This window comes from Hippocampus comes, unplaced genomic scaffold (genome assembly GCF_001891065.2).
Source record: "Hippocampus comes isolate QL1 unplaced genomic scaffold, H_comes_QL1_v1.1 scaffold15, whole genome shotgun sequence".
In the NCBI taxonomy this organism is placed as follows: Eukaryota; Metazoa; Chordata; class Actinopteri; order Syngnathiformes; family Syngnathidae; genus Hippocampus; species Hippocampus comes.
The window spans coordinates 300239-313656 of NW_017805917.1; the positions used below are offsets into that span (position 1 = coordinate 300239).

The 13418-nt window shown below is 43.0% G+C and overlaps 1 protein-coding gene across 1 annotated transcript in view; it reads left to right on the top strand.

The window, feature by feature from the left end:
* The window catches only part of LOC109527581 (collagen alpha-1(I) chain-like), a 77599-nt gene that overhangs the window by 49264 nt on the left and 14917 nt on the right, over positions 1–13418 (top strand). The window contains exon 5 of the mRNA XM_019889593.1: positions 5793–5798. Coding sequence (XP_019745152.1) covers positions 5793–5798 — 6 coding nt within the window. The remainder of the gene's footprint in view (positions 1–5792; positions 5799–13418) is intronic.

The following is a 13418-nucleotide window of genomic DNA, read 5'->3' on the forward strand; positions in this document are numbered from 1 at the left end:
CCTGGGCTTCTCTGTTCCCTCCCCCTCCTCCAACCTCCCAAGCCCTTGTCAACTATTATCCTCTTTCGAACTCCCCATCCTCAATAATCTCAGACTTCATTCTCAAATCCAAATTTCAGTTAGACCCCCTCCCCATAGTCCTGGTCAAATCCTGCTAACCCTTCATCTCAGCCATTTTTCATTCTTCATTGTCCACTGGAATTGTTCTTGTCCCCTTCAAAACTGCAGCTGTCAGTCCAATCCAGAAAAAAACATGTTCAGATCCTAATGATTTCAATAACTTACTTATAAATTATAAAAAAAAAAAAGAATAAAAAGAATAAAACATAATAAATACTTTCTCACCTTCCTTTGATCTTCAAAATTCTAGAAAAAAAAATTGTTGCCTCTAAACTTCCCTCCCACATCATTTATAAAACAGTTTCTACGAACAATTCCAGTCTGGTTTCCATCCCCATCACAGTACAGAAACAGCCCTCATAAAAATCACGAATGACCTTCTCATGGCAGCAGACTCCAGTTTAATCTCCATCCTTAACCTCCTCCAAGTGTAGCTTTTGACGCCATTTCTTACCCCCATCCTCCTGAATAGACTCTGCACCAGAGGCATCGCCCACACACCCCTACACTGGTTTCACAGTATCTCACGGGCTGCTCTCAGTTCATCCACCTCAATTCCTTCACTTCAAAGCCCTCCCCGTCTTCTGGTGTCCCCCAGGGCTCTGTCCTGGACCCCTCCTCTTCATTATCTACCTTCTCCCCCTTGGCAATATTTTCTGTAATTTTGGTATACGCTTTCACTGCTTCGCGGATGACACCCAGCTCTACCTTTCCAGCAAATCTGACGCCTCCCTCCCACCCTCCTCCCTCTCAAGCTTCTTCTTCTTTTCCTTTCGGCTTTTCCCTTCAGGGGTTGCCACAGCGAATCAGTTGCCTCCATCTAACAATGTTTTGTGCATCCTCTTCTCTCACACCAGCTGCCTTTATGTCCTCTTTCACTTCATACATAAACCTCCTCTTTGGCCTTCCCCTCGGCCTCATGCCTGGCAGTTCCAGACCCAGCATCCTTCTCCCAATATGTTCACTCTCTTTCCTGTGGACATGCCCAAACCATCTGTTTTAAAACATTTCTGATACCTCGCCTGGGCTCAGTATCAAATTTAAATAGGATCGTTGGAGATAGGCACTCAGAAATGAACCACAACAGACAATTTTGTTGCTAACAAATGGCACTTTTATTAGACCAACAAGAAATGTCACAAAGCAAGCAGCAAGCGATATATTGAGCTCTTTAAGAATGAATCAACTCTTACCGTGCGCCAACAGGATGGAGAGCCAACACCCTTGGTAGAGCGAGCTTCAATACCAGCGGGGCGTCCGTACGCAACCCGCAGCAGACTCTACCAAAGGGTCGGCAAAGCCTCCTCTTATCCTTCTCTGAGCGTGTGCGAAAGAAGGGGTGAGTGGCCAACTCAGCCCTTCTGGCGCCACACTTGCTTCTTTATCAACTGGCGTTTCACAAACTATTATGCTGAACAACTCCTTCTCACGCAATTCAAAACAGGAGCCATCGGGCCCCACCTATGAGAAATGAAGTCCGATGGCTCCTGAGAAACGGGAACTCGTTGAAAACAACACATTATACAACATCTGCCTCGGCGTGTTGTCAAATCAACATGTTATAAAACGGAGTATTTTGCAGGGAAAACATCACATTAAAATCTTATGATATCACCATCTCAGTCTGGCCTCTCCGACTTTCTCTCCAAAACCTCTAAGATGATTTGTCCCTCTGATGTACTCATTTCTGATCCTATCCAACCTAGTCACTCCCAAAGAGACCCTCATCATCTGCATCTCTGCTACCTCCAGCTCTGCCTCCTGTCGTTTCTTCAGTGGCACTGTCTCCAGTCCAAACAGCATGGCTGGTCTCACCACAGTTTTATGCACCTTTCCTTTCATCATAGCTGAAACTCTTCTATCGCACATCACACTTGCCACTTTTCTCCAGCCTTTCCAGCTTGCCTGTGCACTCTTCTTCACCTCTTTTCCACACGCTCCATTGCTTTGGACAGTTGACATCAAGTACTTAAAATCCTCTCACTTTCTTTATCTCTTCTCCCTGTAACCTCACTCTTGTACTTGGGTCCCTCTCATTCACACACATGTACTCCGTCTTGCTGCGACTGACCTTCATTCCTCTCCTTTCCAGGGCAAACCTCCACCTCTCTAGTTTCTCCTCCACCTGTTTCCTTCTCTTACTACAAATGACAGTCATCTGCAAACATCATAGTCCATGGAGAGTCCTGTCTCACCTCATCTGTCAGCCTGTCCATAACCATAGCGAATAAGAAGGGGCTCAGAGCTGACCCCTGGTGAAGTCCCACCTCCACCTTGAATTCCTCCGTCACACCTACAGCACACCGCACCACTGTCTGACAGTGATCATACATGTCCTGTACCGCTCTAACATACAGTACTTCTCTGTCACCCCAAACTTCCTCATACATACCACAGTTCTTCTCTGGGCACCCTGTCATATGCTTTCTCCAGATCTACAAAGACACATTTCAGTTCCCTCAGACCTTCTCTGTACTTCTCTATCAACATCCTGGAAGTAAATATAGTCAAACCTCGGTTTTCGAACGTCTTTATTCTCGACCAAATCGGTTTGTTGAGTGCGATGTATGCCACTGGCACTGTTGTTTCATGTTTGGAACTATGTTATGTGGAAGGGTACCATTTTCTGGGTTCATGTAAATAAAACGGGGTGGAGCTTCCCTGGAGTTCGCTTCTGACAGTGACGGTGCGCTGAGGCACGTCGAGTGTTCAGCGAGGCAGTGGTAGCGACCACACTGAAAAATAGAAAACATCTCCAGTCTTGTGCCTCGAACCAAGTGTAGTCACCCGAAATGATGTCTCCACAAAACCAGCGAGAGACTTCCGCGCATGAAGGATCAACATGGTTTTTGACCAAAAATTTAGAGTTTTTTTATGCCTCGGATTACGGCCAAAAATCGGTTCTTGACCAAACTGAGCACACTTGAATGCGCCACTCAACTCCTCTTGCCTTCCTTACACGAGGAAGTGATGCATCCTCGTGTAGCGTTCCAGTGTGAGCAGACGTGTTCAATAAAGATTAAAAAAAAAAAAAAAGCGTCCAATGTGAGCGGACATGTTCTCTAAAGATTTTTTAAAAAAAAAAACATCGTGTTTGTTGACATCTACGCAAATTGGCCTGGTATTTCTGGTTTATCAGCCCCTAATCATGGCACCAAATAAAGCACGTGGAAGTTGTAAAGCTGGTGAAAAAAAAATTGCGCAAAACTGTTGAATTTAAAAAAGATTTGTTAGCGAAATATGAATCAGGTGTATGTGTGTATGTGTTGGCTAAGGAGTTCGGCATGCCGAAATTGACGATCAGCAGGATCCTAAAAAAGAAAGACCATCTTAAAGTCAGTGATGTGGATAAAGGATTCCGTGTGTTTAGCAAACAAAGGTCACAAATATTACAGGAAGTGGAGAAACTTTTGCTTATTTTCGTAAATGAGAAACAGCTAGCAGGGTAGTTTTCAGGGAGTAGTCTTAGCCAAGATACGATTTGTGGCAAAGCAAGACAATTGAATGGAGATTTGATAAAAAAGTATTCTAGCATTGCTCCTGAAGAGTTTGATTTTATTCCAGAAGCAGAGGATGGTTCGAAAAGTTTAGGAAAAGAAGTGGGATCCACTCTGTGATTTGTCATGGTGAGGCAGCCAGTTCAGACAAGGAAGCTGCCGAAAAGTTTAAAGTTGAGTTTGAAAATCTCATCAAGGCCGACGAATATATTCCCCAGCAAACTTTTAATATGGACGAGACTGGACTTGTGTGGATAAAGCGGTTCAGAAAATGGATGGATGGATGTTACCTCGTACCGTAGCGTAGGGTTGCGGAGAAAGAGTCCATAGTTACACCCATTACGTTAGGGTTTATTATTTCAAGGTGTAAAATAATGTAATCTATAATTGTCACGATGAGAGAGAGAGAGAGAGAGAGAGAGAGAGAGAGAGAGAGAGAGAGAGAGATCTTACTTGAATTTTTATGTTACAATATTAATGTTTATGTTAAAATTGGTCAAAATAAAACACACATAATGTTTGTACAGTTTGTTTGTACCGTACTTTACATATTATATGCTCTCTTATTACATGTGTATCCAGTTTATGGAGTAAAATAGTAAAAATTGCTTTAAAAAAAGATAGTTTTCAAGACTTGGAACGGATTCAAATGTATTCCATTGATTATAATGGGATACATGGTTGCGGTTTTCGAACAAATCGGTTTTCGAACAGCCTTCTGGAACGGATTATGGTTGAAAACTGAGGTATGACTACTGCATCTGTCGTACTGTTTTTTGGCATGAAACCATACTGCTGCTCACAAATGCTCACTTTTGCTCTTAGTCTAGCTTCATCTACTCATTCCCATCGTTTCATTGGATGGCTCATCAACTTTATTCCTCTGTAGTTACTACAACTCTGCACATCTCCCTTGTTCTTAAAAATGGGCACCAACACACTTCATCAGGCATCTTCTCACCATCTAAGATCTTTTTGAACAAACCAGTCAGAAACTTCACTGCCACCTCTCCTTGACACTTCCATACCTCCAGAGGTCAATCATCAGGCCTGAGTGCCTTTCCACTTTTCATCCTCTTCAGTGCCCTCCTCACTTCATCCTTGCTAATCTTTGCTACTTCCTGGTCCGCAACTTCTTCTACTCTTTGTTCTTTCCCATTTTCCTCATTCATCAACTCTTCAAAGTACTCTTTCCATCTTCCCATCACACTACTGGTACCTGTCAATATGTTTGCATCTCTATCCTTAATCACCCGAACCTGCTGCACGTCCTTGCCACCTCTGTCTCTCTATCTCAACAACCTGTATAGATCAGTCTCTCGTTCCTTACTGTCCAAGCTAACATACAAGTCATTGTAGGCCTCTTGTTTGGTATTAGCCACCTATACTTTCACCAACCAAAATTTCTCCTTCTCCTCCAACTCACATCCTACCTATAGAGCATACCCACTAACATTGAACATCACACCTTCAATTTCTAGCTTCAGACTCATCACTCAATCTGACGCTCCTTTTACCTCTATGACATTCCTAACAAACTCCTGCTTCAAGATTAACTCCTACTCCATTTCTCTTCCTTTCTACACCATGATAGAACAACTTGAACCCCGATCCTAAGCTTCGAGCCTTGCTACCTTTCCAACTGGTCTCCTGGACACACAGTATGTCTGTCTTCCTCCTCTGCATCATGTCAACCAACTCTCTACCCTTTTCTGTCATAATTCCAACATTCAAAATCCCTACTTTCAGTACTATACTCTTGAAGTTCCACTTCTCTCTCTTCTTTCAGACACACCTTCCTCCTCTCCTTCTTCGACCAACAGTAGTCCATTTACACCGGCACCCTGTAGGTCAACAGCACCGATGGCGGTCGTTGTTAACCCAGGCCTCGACCGATCTGGTATGAAATTCGAAGGTTTGATTTGCATGTTTGTTTTGGCCAAAATTTTACATCGGATGCTCTTCATGACACAACCCTCTGTATATATCTGGGCTTGGAACCAGCACAATAAGACACTGGCGTGTGCCCCCTTGTGGCTACATTACATACATCTCACGCTGCCTCTCAGAAATCAAATCTTGGTTTCCCATAACTTCCTCAAACTTAACAGCGATAAAACAGAACTCCTCATCAGTACCAAATCCACTGTCAGGTTTATCCAATTTGACACTCAGGAATAAAACACAAGGAGGAGACAGGAGACTCAATTCTGGTACCAGGAGGGAACGAGGAGAAGCGTTCGGTTTCAGTTCTCGGCACGTCACCCCTAACGATCCCCCCCCTTCACCCCTCATTTATTGGGAAATCTACTACATAGGTGTGTCCAACCTAAAGGGTGGGGGCTGTTGGACACACACTGAACTTGTTTGACTATGTGTGTGTATGTGAGTGTAAATTAAGTACATGTGTGCAATTGTTACAAAAACATGACGTTGCAGCTGTTGTTGATGGCTCCATTCACTGTCCAACCTTGCTCCTGTTTAGTCTTAACACTTATCTCTTCCCAACCACGTCCTCGGAAAGGTGGTTGCGTCCCTAAACTTCCACACAGTGCACTAAGCATTCTTGATTATAAATGTGAGTATATAAATATCATACAAAGGATTATAAATGTGAGTACATAATGATTAATATATTTTTATTAGAAGCATAAGCGTTCTTCATTGCAGGCATAGTCAATTAATGATTGCAGGCATAAGCGTTCATCTTTGCAAGCATAATCAATTTATCATTGCAGGCATAAGCTTTCTTCTTTGCGAGCATAATCAATCAATATCAAAATAACAATCATAACATTAATAATAAGTGAATGTATGATAACTAAAAATAATCAATCTATCATCCACCCTACACAAAGCCGGCAGTTTCTCCCTCACAATTGATAGCTCCACTGTGTCCCCCTCCCTTCAGGTTAAGAGTCTGGGTGTCATCCTTGATAGCTTATTATCTTTCCACTCTTACATCAATAACATAACCTGGTCCGCATATTTCCACCTATGTAATATCAATCATCTCTGTCCCTCTCTCACCCCTCACACCACTGCTATCTTTGTCCACAGTCTCGCCACCTCCCATATTGATTATTACAATTCACTCCTTTTCTGTGCCCATCACAAATTCCTCCATAAACTCCAACTGGTCCAGAATTCTTCAGCACGGATCAGCACGAGAACCCTTCCTTTCAACACATCACCACCATCTTCCGATAGCTCCACTGGCTCCCTGTCAAACTTAGAATCAACTTCAAAATCCTTCTCGACACATTTAAAGCCATCCATAACCAGCCCCCCAAACAGCCGCTCGGCCCCCAAACTCTGGCACTCACTTCCACCCAACATCCGTAATAGAGATTCTCTTCCCACATTCAAATCCCGTCTCAAAACCCACCTATTCAAAATCGCATACTCAATTTAAATTCATCTCTTCTTTTGCTATTTATAATTTTAGCTGTGGTTTTATTGTTTTTTTTTCTTGATTGTAAAGTGTCCTTGTGTGTTTTTAAAGGCGCTTACAATTAAAATGTATGACCATTATTATTATTATTATTATTATTATTATTACTGTCCCCAAGCGACAAGTAAAGGTTTTACTGATAAGCGCAAATTCTTGTGCGGACATTAAATTTCATGGTGTCAGAAGTTGATGATGGACATGCAGCTTTGGATCATGGCAAATTTTAATCCCCAGGAAACTTTCCGTTCAACCGCCCGATGGATTGGGCTGATCGGAAGCAGCAGTTTCATCGTTTTTGCATTCACTTTTGTGGACAAAACGGACAAGGTGAAATTCGACATTGTGTTGGGAAAATACGACGATTATTTCAGCCCAAAAAGGAATGTTATCCACGAGCGAGCGCATTTCTACCAGAGAGTACAGCGGTGAGAAAATCTAAATGTTTATCAGAGCTCTGTATGAACTGTGGGAACATTGTGACTTTGGGATGCACAGAGAGGAACACATCAGAGATCGCATTATAGTGGGAATCACAGACGAAGAGATGTCTGGTTAACGACAGCTACAGTCACAGCTCACACTAGCCCAAACTGTTTAGTCCGTGCGACAGTCCGAGGAGGTGACGAGACAAGTGCACTAGCAGGGGGAAGCGCGCGCAGCGGTGCAGAGGTCTCACACCCTAAAATTGCTTTCGGAGGAAAGCAGCAGTGGAAAATTAAAAAGCGAGTCAGTAGGGAGCACACAGATCCAAAATGTGGAAGATGTACAAAAATAAATCACAAAGACCAAAGTAAATGTCCACCTATGAAATCTACAAGCAACAAGTGCAAGAAGGTCCATCAGAAAAGTAACTGACACAGAGAAAAGTAACTGACACAGAGACTGTTTCACAGACACCATATTTCCTTGGGGCTGTCACAGACGCGAGCAGGGGGTGTGATAAATGGACTGTAGAACTTTGTGTTATTGTATTGTTTTTTTCCTGGTTCTTATTGACCAGCAATTTCCTTTCATACTTTGTCGGTGCGCTTTTGTTTTTGTCAATAAATATTTTTGTTACGGAGTCTTGTTTGGTGTCTACGTTTCTGGGATCCAAAACATTATTTGGTTCGTTTTGAACTTGGCATTCATAAACCACCAATCATTACCATTTGAGAAACTTGGTTAAGTAGCAAAATACCAGACAATGAAACTCCCTAATTATGTGTTGTACAGAGCTGATAGATGTCGCAGAGGTTTTGGTGTGGTCACACATTCAGCCTTGTCTCCGAGTAAGTTGAACCAAATTATTTTGAATGTATTTTTGTTCAAATTATTCTTTGTGAAAACAAATGTTTCACGATAGGTAATGTGTGTAGACCGCCGACAGCAGTGACGTGCTGTCAGGAGAGGCAAATGAGGCCGTACCTCCCCTGTCATCATGAGAGTGGAATTATTGCATTGTGTTTGCAAAGAAAGATGAAAGGTTAACGAGATACTTGGTGACAGCCACTGTTTTCTGTTTTATCAAACAGAATACAGGATGATTTAATTGAAGCAGTCGGTGATGTGATCACAAATGACATTAAAAAAAGAGATTAATGCAGCCCCATTTGTCGCAGTAGAAGCAAATGAGACAACTGATATGACAAATAAAGCTCAGATATCTGTCATTTTATGTTACATGGCTACAAGTACAAGTGACTCAAGTGAAGTAGCCTGTCAGATTAAGGAGTCATTTTGGGGATTTGATGATGTGAGTAATGATAGAGGTGCTGCTTCTGTAGCTGAGTAATTTTTTTTGAGTTTTGGAAAAAGTACAACTGATAGCCCAGACATATGATGATTATTTTGAATGTATGTTTGTTCAAATTATTCTTCGTGAAAACAAATGTATCACAATAGGTAATGTGTGTAGACCGCCTACAGCAGTGACGTGCAGTCAGGGGAGGCAAGTGATGCTGTGATGGCATCAGAGCTTAATGGGGTGCTGGCTCAAAAAAAGAAAAGGTCCCAGAGGCCCTGTTTACCAACTGTTATGCGCAGAAATTAAGCCTTGTGCTCTCACAGTCTGCAACATGCATGCCTGAGTGTCGAACGTTTTTTAAAACAGTGAAAGGACTCGGGTCATTTTTCAGCAAGTCAACAAAACACACTCACTTAATGGATGAAGTTGTGAAGCTGTGTTTCCCTGGAGCAGTACCCACTAGATGGAGCTCAAATTCAAGGCTGGTGCCTCCCAAACCATCACTGCATGTCACTCGCCTACAGCAACTGTTGTATCATCTAATTGTTTGCTTGCAACAATTATCTCAATAGATTGTAAGAATTAACTTATTATATTATGTGACCTGCGATTGGCTGGAAGACAGCTGGTATAGGCTCCAGCACCCCCGCGACCCTAGTGAGGATCAAGCGGTTTGGAAAATGAATGAATGAGTATTATGTGATTTTAATTAGGATTGGTTCTATTGAGCTTGTTGTGGGGATAAAATGTCTTTCTCAAATTTGAATCGAACCCACTTAATTAAGGATCCTCATAGAATTACTCCTTCATCCCCGACTTTACTCGACTGAATTCTTGTGTCACATCCTACTAGAATCGTAAATGCGGGTGTTTTATCTGAATGTCATAGTGATCATTTGAGAGTTTGTGTGCAAGGATTTACTGTTGTGATAGTTATTTATTTAACTCTCATTCAAAGTTTGTTTCATCTGCAATTCACCAATGACACTGTTAGTGGCACAAGGAGAAGCATTTTAAAATGGTACACGTGAGCTACAATAGTGATGTACCTGAACTTAAGACACTGCAAATATACGTTCCATGCCTTTGCGTCAGGTCTCTATTAAGGCAGGTAGTGATTTCTTTCTTACAAACTCACAAACTGTTTTATCTTCTCTATTTTTCTGTTTCATTCAAATTAGGGGCTGTTATTGCTGTTGCTCATCATGGCATGTGGGTGTGTGGGTGTGTGTGTGTGTGTGTGTGTGTGTGTGTGTGTGGGTGTGTGGGTGTGTGTCCGCGTGCACATGTGCCGCTACAGGGCCACCTGTTGGTGTCAAACACATCAACCACGACACCACCCATCCCTCAAGGGACTGATCCCAGAAGTCCCAAACAGTCAACCAATGGCTGGGCTGGGTTGACGTGGACGTGACTTGGCTCAAATGGGCACGTGGACGTAGCTTGGCTCAACCTGGACGGGGCTCGACATGACGGGGAACATGGGATGGCCGCATGACATGTGCCGCCTGAAGGGGAATGGGTGTTGGCCACAGACGTGCTCTGCCAGGCACAGGGTGGAATTGGGACGAGTGCTTTATTCCTGTGGGGTCCATTTGATGGTCGGGTCATTCTCTCATGAGCATGGTGGTGGGGGACCCCAAAAAGCAGACAGGAGGGAAGAGTCGGGTGAACTTGACAAATTGTATTCACAAAACACTGAGAAAATTAAATCCAGAACAAACAAAGTCCTGAAAACAAGAAGAATCCAAAGTAACAAACAAAAACCCATGGCAGATGCAAAAACAAAGTGAAAGCAATCCAAACAACAATCCATGGCATTAAGGCACAAACATGAACCAACAGGAGCAGTGACAGAAGCAGTGACAGAAATAATGACCCGACCACGACTGGTCGGGCCGGGAGTCCTTTTCACAAAGAACCTACTAATAACATGATGACCAACAGGTGTGCCGCTGTTTGGAGGAACCCTCCAGAGTCACCTGTTTGTCCCAAACAGATCAACCAGGACAGAAGGTGTGCTAACAAGTCGATAACAGGAGGTTGGTTGCTTGAAAAGTAGATCTTCGGTCAAAAAAAAATGTTGGCCGCCCTTGCTGCAGTGGTTACAAACGTTGATAGGCTTCTTCTTTGCATTACGGCAGTTGAGCGCAACACTGCCACATGCTGGCTGTGGAACCACACGGTCCAGACTCCAGTGTGCACTTTAAGTTGCTTTTCTGGTCGTAAGAGCAAATAAATATGTCACACACATTCATTAAAATGTTCCAGACACTGCTGAACGTCAGCATGTGTAGTGCATGTGTGATAAAAAATGTTTATTGGTGATAGAAAGACAAGCAACAACGTCTCTTGTGTGACTGCACAAGCCGATTGCTTGAGTTGAAAAGGCCGTGGCGCGCTTCGCTTCACTTGGTGCTCATCCTGCATAGAAAATAGGCACATCCAGCTATTTTAATGGGAAAATAATAATTGATGATTATTGGATTGAAAAAGAAAATCAATGGAAAGCACGAACCCTCGAAATGAAATGGAAAGGTTTTTTTTTCCCCACCTTCTGGGAAATCTTCACATGCAGAGGACATCCAGTAGATGGTGCTCGTGAGGCTCTGCCTCACTTGCTGCCCCTGACCGCACGTCACTGCAACCGTCGGAAGAACTGAGCAGTTTTCTCAAGAGCATACTTGATTGGGTGTGGTGATTGCTTTGTCCATCTTGATGTGCTCTCAGCAAACACAATATACAAAGGGACTTTTGGATATAAAAAAGCTACACAAATGACAGGCTTTTTGATTGAAAAAAAAGCGGACCAAGATACCTGTGATTGGCTAGTAACCAGTTCAGGGTGTACCCTGCCTTAAGCCTGAAGACAGCTGGGATAGGCTCGAGAACGCCTGTGACCCTCGTGTGGATTAGAAAATGAATGGATGGATGGAGACGAAGATACCTTGAGACAACTGGGATAGGCTCTCGTTTTATCTTGTTGGGAGGTGGTGAAGGTCAGCGCAATCGGCATTTTGAGCAGCTACACAGAGTGCAGACTAGTGTGCACAAGCAGGCAACTTTGCTTATCCGCAAAATAACTGGTCGGTATTCAAAGATACGGTCAGCCGTCAATAGTACGAACAGTTACTTCCATTTAGCGCTGTTATACGTCAAATTCCCATTACATGTGGTTGCACTTGCACACTCTCTTATAGCTGGGGATGTGGCTGTTTTCAGTGAACCAGGACACAGAGGTTCTGGGAGCAAGTCCTCTGCTTTTGGGCTCCAGGGTAGGCGACTGGTTAGGACGTCCGCCTCACAGTGCAGAGGTTCGATTCTGGCCCCAGTCTTCCTGTGTACAGTTTGCACTTCTTACCCTGCCTACGTGGCATTTCTCCTGGTACTCCGGTTTCCTCCCACATTCCAAACACATGTATGGTAGGTTAATTGAACACTCTATATTGTCCCTAGGTGTGACTGTGAGTTTGAATGGTTGTTTGTCTTTGTGTGCCCTGCGTTTGGCTGGGAACCAGTTCAGGGTGTACCCCACCTTCTGCCCGAAGAATGCTGGGATAGGCTCTAGCATGCCATGACCCTTGTGAGGATAAGTGGCTCGAACAATGAATTAATGGATGGATGGCATGTTAACTGGGAGTCAGCACACACCTGCTAAGATTTAAAATACCTCTGATTTCCCTCAAATGTTCGAATCAGATTCTCCTGACATTTTTTGGCAACGTCTGACAGCAGAAACCATGGAGGCGATATCCTCCAACACAATAGAGGGATCTTTTTTGATCAAAAGTCTCTGTCAGAAGAATGTTCTAAAAATCTGTCCAAGGCATTAAATGTACTCTGGAACCAGTGGCGGGCCGTGCATTTCAACCTTAGGCCTTCAGTGACGTCACATACATACACAATACAGTATAGGCTCGTCAAGCAGCACTTAACTTCAGGAGCATTTAAAACCATTGCATATGCATTCACAATTAAGAGCAGGAAACTAAATTTACAGATATTGTCAAAAATAAAAAGATGATTTAAAAATACTAAATAAAATGCCACCCAAATTACGCTGTGTGATCTTAAACAAGTCTGTCCAATAACTGCAGTTTAATATAAGACACCAACCAAACAATAACAAAACAAACTACTCTTTGAAAATAAAGTAAACAGCTCATTTGCATTTTGAAAATTGGCGATACAACAGCAAATGACTGAAAATGTTGAGCAGCTGAGACTGAACAAACTTTCATGCACGAAGGCGACTACAATGCGCCATTATAAATTGCAGGTGAGCAGATTTATTTGATACATTTTTGTATCTTTGTCATTTTATTTCGTTCCCATTAATTTAATACGAATGAAATAAAATGACAAGAAGAAATGTAAAATAAAATTCATTTACTCACCAATGTAGTGCCTGTTCACTGAGGTGCAGATCTACTTGAGTGTCCCCAAACATTTTTAACCGCACCGTAGCTTGTAAGTGCCCAGCCGTGCTCTGATGTTTCCTTGCTGCCTTGGTAAAACAATCCAGTGTGGCTCCAAACACAAAATCGGTCAGTTGCAAGCAATAGGCATTCCCAGCAGTACAATTTGCAGCGTTTCTCAGAGGCTGTGAGCCACGGGTACC